Below are 12369 nucleotides of genomic sequence, written 5' to 3' on the forward strand. Positions count from 1 at the left end.
AACACCATGCCACAGATAAAATCGGTTTTCCTTTCAGCTTTAAAATAGGACTCGTTCAAACAATTTTTTTCACATTAAACTATATATATTTTTTCATTTTTTTGTTTTCAATATTTTTCGTCATTCCAATTCACCAAACTCTTGAAATTTCTATACTAAAAGGTGGAAAAATAGTTCAGCAAAATCCTACGCTTTTAATGTTTATATGTTTCCCAGTCTCTTGAGATAGTGGCCTACCAGTTTGTAATTGTTATATTCGTGTTACATTCTCAAAGATGATTGTGATGTTTAGGACCTGTCACTATCGCTGGTGCTATTCTTTAACTTTATTTTTCAATGTATCAGTGGCGACACATTTTCTAGTATCTCTGTTGAGACATAAGATGTTATTGCATGCGGATATCTACGAGTGAAATATCCTGGTCGTAAATAGGTGGATAAAAAATAACAGAGATAGAAAAAACGTTGAACATAAAAATAAGCACAAGGACGTCATTAACAACAACCCATCTTAATTGCAATACAAAATACCCTTCCCTCACAAAATTATTTGAACCGTTACATGTGCAGACGCCATTTTTATTAACAAAAGTATAACTGTAAGCTCAAATATCGTTACATGATTGAAGTTTAAAGGGATCCTTGAAATACACAGTTCCTTTGCAGGCCTATCATTTTCTTAAGCGTTTATAGCGTTCCTTTGTTTCTTTGGCTCCATCAAGGTGAAAAGTAATTTTGAAGAAAAGTAATTTAATGGATGCACAATCCTTAATTTGTAATCCTCAATTTGCTTTCTATTGCTTGAATTCTTTTCCATTAACACTTGATTTAATTTGGCTGCAGGCCTACTCATCTACCCCAGCTGTAAAAATGATAGAAGTATGTGTAAATAATCTAGCTTAGTACTTAGCAACACCTTGCACAATTTATCTTTGTTTCGAAAAGAACAACTTAAATGGTAATGAAGAATCAGTAACAAATGTCTCTTTTGAGAAACTAGCTGCACTCCCAAGTGCATTTGCAATATAGGAGAAGCATATAAAATCAAGATATTGAAGATGAAGGATCACCGCATCCTACTGATATGGATAGCAAAGTGTTATCATCGGATCTATACCGAACCAGATAGTTTTCTTCCAGAAAAAAGTGTGTCCCTGTTCTTTCAGAATACTGAATATTGACGTCGTTATGAAAAAAAAAATGGTGAGCACTCATTATTTTAAAAATTCAGTTTTGTACTGTTTGTGACAATGATGGGCAGTGTTTGACAAAGTGGATCCTGTACAGCCCATCAAGGAGTGCAGTTAATTGATTTTACTCTACTTTGATGTCAAGCCGCCCTGGCAGGTTTTCCAGCAAGAATGAGGTTTAATGATTGGAATAAATGCAGGGGAGGAAATGAAAGCACAGAGGTCTATGGTGCAGTTTAATCTTTTATGTGGAGATTGTTTTCGTATTAATAACAAGTAGGAAAACAGTACAGATAAAACACGAAATACTGTGCTGAAGTATTGAGCTGGCCGTATACAATATTTCTAGTCGATAGAAATCTGGCATTTCAGATTAGTGAAGAAACCATAGATCTATGTAAAATGGGAACTTTTGTGCAATTACGGAATTTATTGCACAATTTGATCCATTTCTAATGGGTCACTTGAAAGTATTTAGCAATTCCGGAAGTCGTTAGTAGTCATACTTATCATTACCACCAACGAAAAAATGACTGTTGAATTTAAGATATAGGATCATATTGTATCAAAACTTAAAACTGCGAAGTATTTGTCAGTTTTTATAAATTTAATACCAGACCGCGCCCAAGATTATCAGCTAACAGCTACTGTGAATATATTGTTTCTGGGAAGCCGATAGAAAGTGTTTTAAGTTTCCTGCAGACTGGTTTCACAAAGTGGAAGCACTGGCTACATCTGTGTTAAAATGTCCTAAAAAAATAGGGTATAAATTTTGAAGACTGCAAAGAGCAGTCCTACGATGGCGCCAGTAATATTTCTGATCACGACACAGGAATACAAGCCAGACTTAAGGAAAAGAACTTGGTTACAGTTTTCATTACCAGTGCCACTTATTCATTGAATCTAGTAGGTCACGCTACTGCTTCTTGGTATGTCGAAGCTGTTAGCTATATTGGCTTCATACCAAAGGTATACACCTCTTCTCTGCACTGAAGAGAACTGAATTTGAAGTCATTGTCAGAAGCTCGTTGGTCAGCAAGAGCATGCGCTATTTAGACCATCGTTGATCAATTATATCTACATTCAAAATGCACTCCGAGATATTGAAGATGATTTAGAATAAACACCTGAAGCAAAAAAAATTGAAGGCCAGACATTGGTAGACAAAATGAACTGTCCTGAAACTGCTCTAATGACTAAGATCTGGAATTTAATTCCTGAAGGATTAACAGTAAAAACAATTCTTTTCAAGGTGTTAAAGTTCATCTGAATAAAATGACAGATCTAATCGATTCGGTGGAAAAATTTCTGAAGTCACATCGGGCTAAGTATGAAGAGTTGAATCTGGATGCCAGGAACATGTGTGGAAACATAGTCTATGAAGCAACGATAGATCGACTAAGGAAGAAAAACGAACACGATGCCCCTCTAGCGTCAACTTCGGAGTATGCTGTCCCTTCTGTAAGAGAAAAATTTAGGTGCGAGACTTTTAATGTCATTTTAGATCAGTTGTTTGTCACCTTGCAAAAAAACCTGGGGTAGCATATTAATCGGTGCACGGAAACTTCAAAATTGATGCAGAGATCAGAACCGAAACTGAGAAACCCATCACTGCTTTCCCCAGTGTTTTAGTAAAATTTTCATAGCATGAATAATTGTAGTACTTTTCAGCCTTTTGTAAGTTCAGGTCATGTTTCGTACTATCTCAACGGGGTACTTTTATCTCATAATGCAGAGATTGCCGAAACCTTTCCAATTGCTGATGTAGCTCTTAGAATATATTTGAACTTAACAGTCACTAGTCGTTCAAGATAGAGGTTATTCAGTTAATTGGGATTGCAAAAAAAAATATCTGAGAACTATAATGATATATGAAGGACTAAATGCATTTTGGATGTATAGAGCATTGTTCTAAAGACGATAAAGTTTGGGGAAATGTAAAGATTTTCAGATACCGATTGTGTAGAAAGAAAAAATGTTTGTATAGTTTGTAGAAGTATATTGTTGGTGAACATGGTGTACATTGTTTAGATAGCAAAAGTTTGCATTTAAACTTTCTATATGCTAACTAGTCAATTTCAGTTACATGCAATTGACGGATATTAAGATGTACATTTGGTGATTTTTCATGAAGTGTATGAGGGGGTTTCATCATCTGTGTACGAGGGGGTCGACCGAACTTGAAGTGTGGCCCTGTATATATATATATATATATAGATAGACAGATAGATAGATAGATAGATAGATAGATAGATAGATAGATTGATAGGTAGATAGATAGATAGATAGATATGATATTGTGTGCGTATTGTACATTAATATGGAATTTAGAGATTCCATACTCTTAAGTTATATGAGCCTAACAGTAGAGTTAGATAAAGCTACTGTGATTGAGAATGACACATAAGTTATGATATTTATGGCTTCTCAACTTGATTAGATCTCCCAGAAAGGGACAAAATGAAAGAAAGGATTTTATTGCAAAATTCACACAACTCTCAATATTGGCAGTAATGATGATGATAATGATGATGTCCGTGGCTGTTGTTGTTGGTGATGATGATTGTTCGGTCATAAGGAAGTGATAGACGAGAGGAAAGCAACAATGATGAATTTTGCAAAAGCTATCCCCTGTTCTCTACTGAATTAGTTTTCTCATTTCTAATTTATTAGAAAGCCTTCATATACATGGGTGAACGATTGATGTTGGTTGAAATAAGTAAACATGCATTAATACATTCATTCATTCATACATGCATACGTACGTACATACGTACTACTTACCTTCTTGCAAACACACACTCATTAAAAGTATACAACCTGTCTGAACGTATTCATTTAAGATTACTGTGATGATATTAATAATGGTTTCAAATTTATGCACAAGGTCAGCAATTTCAGATAGGAACTAAGTCGATTACAACAACTCCAGTGTTGAAATAATACTTAACTTAGTAACTCCGAAAAGATGAAAGGCTAAGTCGACGTAGGTAGAATTTGAACTCAGAACATAAAGACGGACAAACTACCACTAAGCATTTCAGCCGGCGTGCTGACAATTGCGCCATCATTTGATGATAATAATCTTTTCTACTTAAGGTACAAGGCCTGAAATTTTAAGGGTGGGCACTAGTGGATTACATCAATCCCAGTGTTCCACTAGTTCTTAATTTATCGACCCCGAAAAGATGAAAGGCAGAGTCGAATTCGGACGAATTTGAACTTAGAACGTAAAGACGAATAAAATATCGCTAAGCATTTTCACCCGGCGTGCTGACAATTCTGTCGGCGTGCTGCTTTGTGATGATGATAATATCATCACAATTAAACAAGCAGTTTGAAGGGAACAAGTTTGGAGATTTGCTGAACAACTTCTAGATAACAAAAATATGACATCAAAAGTACGGTGACATAGTAGGAATTTGGTCAGAGTCTCTCTGGTGTTCAAAAATATTCAATTCTGTTGCTAATTTGTGGATTGTTTAAGGCTCCTCGACAACAAAGATTCTTTTGACATCTAAAATTTTAGAAACCATCATCTTTGTCATAGACAACATGATTCGGTGCTGGGCTACCGTCGTGAAGTTAAATTAAAGGGTGATTTTATTGTCTCTAATGGGGTACAGGATTCTGTATTTCAAGGAGAGATTTTACCTGAGATGCTGATTATACTTTTGATAATCCCTTAGCTCGTTTTGCTGGCGAAATGTAGTACGTAATTAGCTCAGAAGAAGACACCAAAACCTCGAACTAATACATAACTCACCCGTGGACAAAGTATATGTCGAGTATAAGGAAAGCATGAAGCGGAGTCTTGATCTGGTTACGTCATTCTCAAAGCATATAACGAAAGATTTGGGTGAACATAATTGTAAGCCTATTGAAAGCTAGCTATGAGCCAAGCTAGTAAAATATCGACCGACTATTTTCCCGATGTCTTATAGGGAATTTCTACTTGTACTTAGGCGTAAAAGAAAATATATCTATGACTTTCTTAAAATAAAAAAGGTGCATGAATTAGGAAAAAGAAAAACACTCAGAACACTCTGAATGATATAAATCAATGTATCACAAAGTAATCAATATTTTGGATTTGTAGAGTGGATAATAAAGGAAATTCAAACAACTATTAACCATTAATTGACATTTTCACAGTAATGATGACATAGACTGCTTCTGTCTGATAACGAAAATGCAGAGACATAGTATCAATTCAAACGTCCTTTGAATACCACTTTATATCCATTCGACGACATTGAGAAACCCCACTATTATTGAAGAGCAAAAACTTAGTTTGCATGCAAGAGGCAAATTATATGAGGATCCTTCAGAAAGTATTCTCTCATTAATGTTGATAATCTCTTAGGGTCAAGAATCGATATCTTGTTTTGATCCCCTTCATTAAAATGATTCAATACGCTGGGAAAGTAACATTTCGGCATGAATCTCCAAGTTTAGTAAATATTAGATTAGTGAGGAAACTTACTTTTAGCTACACTAAATCTCTGAGCGAGATATAAACAGTAGCAATACGGAATCGTAACTTATAATCGCCAACCAAGTGTGCCGCCCTATACGGGACAGTGCTACTGTCGTTTATAGCCCCAGGAAGATATCCCTTCCATCTAACGACACACATTCTGTGTCCAGTTAGTATTTGCGAGGGAGGTCATCGCTCCCATCCCTAGCCTTACGTGATACACACAGACTCGAGTTTCTGGGTGGTTATCCGCCCTCAGCGTGTGTTAATCACCAGCTAGTGCTGAAAACTCACCCCACTCGCAAAATACTATATGCATTTTGCAGCTGGAAGAGATGTCTTCCTGGGGCAATAAACGTCAGTAGCACTGTCCCGTATAGGACGCCACACTTGGTTGGCAATTATATGTTACGATTCTGTATTGCTACTGTTTAAATCACGCTCAGAGATTTGATATAGCTTATTTCTCCTTTTTCGAGATCAGCGACGAACCGTCACTGAAAAAAGCATATAGTATATTGCAAGTGGGGTGAATTTTCGTCACTAGATGGTGATTGACACACGCTGAGGACGGGTTACCACCCAGAAATTCGAGTCTGTGTGTATCACGTAAGGCTGGGGATGGGAGTAATGACCTCCCCTCGCAAATACTAATCGGACACAGAATGTGTGTCGTTAGACAGCTGGGAGAGATGTCTTCCTACAAACGTCAGTAGCACTGTCCCGTATAATACGCCACACTTGGTTGGTAATTATAGGAAACTTACTTTTGCCAAACTAAAATAAAAGTCTACAGGTATACCATCCAGATTATAGTTTTAGATTTAGACTTGGAATTATTGCGACGTTTGGATATGTAGCTGATTGCTTCTACCCCAATCAGCAAAAACTGGCTAATTAAAGAATCATAGTTGCAAGCATTTATAGAACTGTGATTTATATAAAACATTTCAGAAATGTAATTTGTAGTGTGTGCATTTATACATACGTTAAGTCGAAACAAACGCGGTAAGTGTATATAAGCAAATAATAAGTGTATAAGCACACACAAGCAAGCATGCATGCATATTTTTTTGAACACTACATTGTTCAAACCATACAAAACCCACATACATATGCAACATCTTCTATGCTTACATCCATGTCCAGATACATACAAACATAAGCACATCCATACATGCTTTCTTCACTATCTAGTTGGTATGTAAATTCGAATGAAAGAAACCGCTTCACGGCTGGAAAACAGTCCTTTCTCTATTGGTGAGAAATTTGGAAGATTTTGGAAGATAAAATCTAATGATCTTCTATATATGCATTCAAACATACATGAAAACTGTTTTCCTGTTATTCAGAGGTTATCTGCTGTGTGAAAAGTCAGCTATTACAATTGACTGGTGAGGCCAAAGTTTATTCAACAAGTATTTAAATAAATGCCACAAGGACATATTTGTTTGAGGCACATTTATACAATTAACCACACAAAACATACGCATTGCAAATATTTAATATTTGTGTGTGAAACGTTTGTGGTGTTTAATAATATCCTGAAGCAAGTATATAGATTAAATTATAGAGATTAAACTACCAAAAACCAAATCAATCTCAGTATTATAAAATTCAAGCAATTAAAAACATTTCATGATGAAAATCGCTTACCGCCGCGAACTGATGTCTTCTGTTTGATCTTCTGCTTTAATAATGATTCGATACTCTGGGAAAATACCTTTTCGTCGTAAATCTCTTAGACTTTGACCGACTTTAAGATTTCCGCCTTCATCCATTTTGAAACGGCTTATGTCATTGAAGGATGTTCCGCCACCTTTTCTGGTGACTTCAATAATTGTGTAAGCAACGGTACCGTTCTCTGCTAAATCAGGATCAAATGCATCAATGCTCTCTGTAGGCTGAAGAAATATTAATGTATATAAGAAACCAATGACAATAAATTGGTAGAACTTTTGAAGAAGTTGGACAAACAACTTTGCAGTATTTAGTTACGATTTTCTATGTTCTGATTTGAGATTCCGTCGAAGAAAAAATTATTTTTATTCTTCTGGTTAAGTTAATGGCTAAAACTCTTCTGCAGAATGTGTGGCTTTAGACTAATATCCTCTATAAGATTCGATTTAGGTTAATATCAATATTTAAAGAAACCGACTCTCATGCCGGAGAGTACTATCAAACACTTTTAATAATGACAACTATTAAGAATTGTAGGTCACAACAATGCTGTATTCTGAAGAGTTCCAGTAACACAGGCATCTCTCCCCTTAGAGCTAGAAGTTAGTTTCCATGAGCTAAGTTTTTGATTCGGTTGAGTTTTTGGTCATATTTAAATATGTAACTCATATTTAAATATGTACCTCAAAAAATCTCGAATAGTCTACACCTGACAATGCGGGTAGGCTATGACTAACCGAATGGAAAAAAGTTTTAAAATTCAGGTTTTCCAATCGGTCAGCCATTGAAAATAAAATAGGATTAATATTGATTACACAGGGTAATGACAAATTTTAAACAAAATACAGACGTAAATAGAAATTGTGAAATCAGATAAGCAAAGCTTTGTGTAAATTGTTGTTATACATCGCAAAAGACAAAAAGAAAAAGTAAAATGCAAAAAAATTCGTCTTAAGTTTTTCTCAGGTACATACCGCTGGAGGAAGAAAATGATTAATGACTAGATTAAGCAGAACATGTTTCTCTGATTAGTAAAGGACTGAAATAGAATCAGTTTAAACTTGAAGCAAGATCGTTAAAATTGATTTAAAAAGTTCTTTTTGTTAGAGAATTGAGAAGAACTGATAACTCTGGTAGAGATATATATTTTTAGGAAGTCAACTTAACCTAATCCAGAATGGAGAAATCTATTCAACCCTTTTGAATATAGTGGTGATAATTAGCTTTTTAATTAATTCATGATGTAATCTTCTTTACAAACTTCATAATCTATTTCAAAAATTCAAATGTAATTTTTGTTGGAAGGATTTGAGAGATGAAGATTAGATTTGGAGAATTTAAATGAGTAACCTTAATGAATATTTGAACAGAGATCTCTACCAAGTGTATAACTATATGACTAATGAGATTGGTATTCTACGTTGTACAGATAGTTAAATATTCGTCTACCTTTAAATTTGCTTTCAACTATAGGTGCGTTACGTGAAAAATATTTCTACTTTTAATTAACAAAATAACTGATTTCTTATTGCATAATATTGCTTTCTAATATTGGCATATGACCAAACACTTTTGGCTGACATTGAAAGAATTTCAGAACAGAACTCAAAGTCCCGTAACTAAATATCACAATGCATTTTATTCGTCGCATTGCTTATTCTGCCAAATTACTGCCCTTCCTCGATACATAGCACTCAAGAATATACTTTGCGGTGTTAAGTCTGTTTATGCTCTTAGTTCAATTCCCGCTGAGACCAACTTCGCCTTTCTTCCTTGCGTGATTAATGAAATAAAGTACCAGTCAAGTACTGGACTCGATTAATTCGACTAATCCCCTCTCCCTTAAAATTACTGGCCTTATACCAAAATTTGAAGCATCATTTAATACATAATAATTTAGTTAGCAGGTATATCGTCTTGAGATATGGTCACAACAAGATTACTCAAATCTCAAGAATCTTTCTTAGGATTCTTGCAGAATAGGCCTGTACTAAGAAGCTTACTTCCCAATTACATGGTTCCAGATTGTCGATCTTTGCCTTTATCAGATTTGTTTTAAGAGCTAGTTTTTGAGCGGTTATAATTAGCATTTCTGTGTACCGTTTCAAGTTCCCGTCCGTCAACCAAAGTCAGAGAACTTTGCTTCCAACATTCTCGGTTTGTTGCATGAATCGATCGTGTAATTCCATTTCTTTCCATTTGTTAATTCTTTTGTTCCTTTTTTCTCCGAATCCTCTTACTATTTCAGTCACTTTTTGGGTATGCCTGGCCGTCGAAAGTATTCTTTCTTTACTCTGCGCAGCATACATTTTTAGACTCACAATCGCGGTATTAACAGTGTCTTCTGCCTTGTAGGTAGAGTCGGTCGGTATTACTATTAGCTTTCAAGTTCTATCCAACTTCTGCAGCTCGGCCTTTGTCCATTCCAGGAAGAGAGCAGAGTACCTCAATATTGGCATAACTCATGTATTTATGGCTGTAATGATGTTTCCTGCATCCAATTTTGTTTCGAGCACCTCCCCAATTCTCCTCTTGTACACTTTAGTGACTTTCCCATTTCGCCTTCCTTTATCCTATCGTTTTCACGCACTCCAAGGTACTTGTATTCCCCTTTTTTCCACAGCAATCTAATGGTGTCTGGTGGTAATTTTATGCCATCAGAATTTACCTCCCGGTCTCCTTTCATAAATAGTACTGCACACTTATCTACCCGTAACTGCATTCCTGTATCATTTATGAATAGTCTCACTGTTTTGATCAGAGAATACAAGCCTATCTCATCACATAGTTTGAATCCATCTATATAAAGTGATCTATACTCCATTTGGATTTGATATTATCATAGGCAGGTCTGTATTTTCTCTGTATACTTGCCAGAGGGGTTAGCACAATAACGAAGCCTAACGGAGGGAGCGAGTCTCCCTCGAAAGCCTCCCTGCGTATTTCTACATTACTAGCGATTGATTTGCACGTATCAGTTCTACTTCCGACACTCTCATTGCTTACATTTTAATATGTAGCGATTCTACACCACTTGACTAAGACGTAACGTGATTCTACACAGCGAGATTAACACTTAGCGTGATTCTACATAACGAGACTAATAAGTAACGTGATTCTTCACTGCGAGACAAATATCGTGAGTTTACATAGCGAGACTAATTAGTAATATGACTTTATGCAGCGAAACTAATAAGTAAAGTGATTCTGCGGAGCGAGACTGATGAATTATGGGATTATACATTGCTAAATTAATAAGTAGCGTGATTATACACAGTGAGACTCATAAAAAACGTGATTCTACTGTGTGAGACTAATAAGTTACATGATTCTAAATAGCGAAACTAATGAATAACGTTATCCTACGCTGAGATTAATAAGTAACATGGCTTGACTAATAAGCATTTGCGAGTCTACTCAGCAAACCTAACAAGCATTGGGATTCTTTCTATTCAGTGATATTATCAAAGAGAGCGTCCGATAAGTAACGTGGTTCTACACAGCAAGACCAATAAGTAAGATGATTCTATATAGTAAGACTAGCAAGAAAAATGATTCCATATTGTGAGAGCAATATCTAATGAGATTTTGCACATCGATATTAAACAATTAGGGACAGAAATCTATGTACTCATTACTTTTTTAAAAATTGTATTCTTCTCTTACCGAATGTACAGGTTCATTGAATGGAATGTTATCCTTTATTTCATATTTGTAGAATTGCTTTCTGAACTTCGGCGTATTATCATTAATATCTTTTACTTCGAGAAGGATCCTTGCATTAGGGTTGCTCACTTTTCTCTCTTCACTTTTAGTTTCAACAGCACGCACCTATGAAAGGAATTACAATTAAATAACAGAAATAAATTATCAAACTATTCACGAAATCATCTTGTAGAAACACGATTTCATCATATTACTACATATGCGGTCAGGAGGAAAATGGAAAAAAACAAAAGACCCCGGATGTAATGAGAGCTAAAAACGAAAAGAAAATTTGGTAAGTATGAGAAAATATTGACTTAGTTTTCGCTTAGATAAACAAACAAGCAGCTATTTTACGCAAGAACTATCATGAACTGAATGAGTTCATCTATGTTACTAGCGTCTGTTCAAGTGAAATAAGGATCTCTTAATAGATCATTATTCACAGCAGTATTTTAGCTACGATATGTACATTCATTCGTTTCACAGTAATTAGTATTATCATTATACTTTCATTACACACACACACACACACACACACACACACACACACACACACACACACACACACACACACACAGACACACACACAGACACACACACAGACACACACACACACAGACACACATACAGATGTGAATCTACACAAACAGACAAATAAATATACATGCACACATACGTACATCTATAATACATCAAAAGTGAGCTTGCAATTTTACTCAGCCAAACTGGCGTATAATGGGAAAATACTATGATTTAAGTGTCCCTTGAAACAGACGGAATAAAACAAGTTTCGCGTAAATCAGACGACTGCTTATTGAGATATAAGGTGTTTTCGGAGTATAAATGCTCAAAACAGTGCATAATGGGAAAATACTCCGAAAATAACTTAACCCTAAAAGGGAAAAACTTAACCTTTCGATTAGACACAGTCACTTGACAACGAAAACATACGAGTTGTTTTTTCTTACAGTAAATACTTCTATTCTAGCCTTTGATAGCGTGCAACAAGAAATAGCAGCTAAATCTTTCCTTTTCTGGAGAAAGGAGTCATTTACGCATGATTTCAATGTCACCTTCGTTGAAAGTATGCGAAATAACCTGGAAGTGAAAAAAAATCCACAAAACAAAACTCCGCTGCTGAGAAACTCAGACTTCCCCGGTGGCCCAACGGGTCACGTGTAGTTTACTAGTATATATATATATATATATATATATATATATACACACACAACATATCAATACATTTACGTTCATATATTTCCATACACAAAAATGTCTATCTATCTATCTATCTATCTATCTATCTATCTA

General features: G+C 35.4%; 1 protein-coding gene across 1 annotated transcript in view; it reads right to left on the bottom strand.

The window, feature by feature from the left end:
• LOC106875431 (protocadherin Fat 4) overlaps nt 1-12369 on the bottom strand; it is a 483512-nt gene that overhangs the window by 272112 nt on the left and 199031 nt on the right. The window contains exons 13-14 of the mRNA XM_014923579.2: nt 11017-11181; nt 7327-7574 (exon numbers count right to left, since the gene is read on the bottom strand). Coding sequence (XP_014779065.1) covers nt 7327-7574; nt 11017-11181 — 413 coding nt within the window. The remainder of the gene's footprint in view (nt 1-7326; nt 7575-11016; nt 11182-12369) is intronic.

This window comes from Octopus bimaculoides, chromosome 15 (genome assembly GCF_001194135.2).
Source record: "Octopus bimaculoides isolate UCB-OBI-ISO-001 chromosome 15, ASM119413v2, whole genome shotgun sequence".
NCBI lineage: Eukaryota > Metazoa > Mollusca > Cephalopoda > Octopoda > Octopodidae > Octopus > Octopus bimaculoides.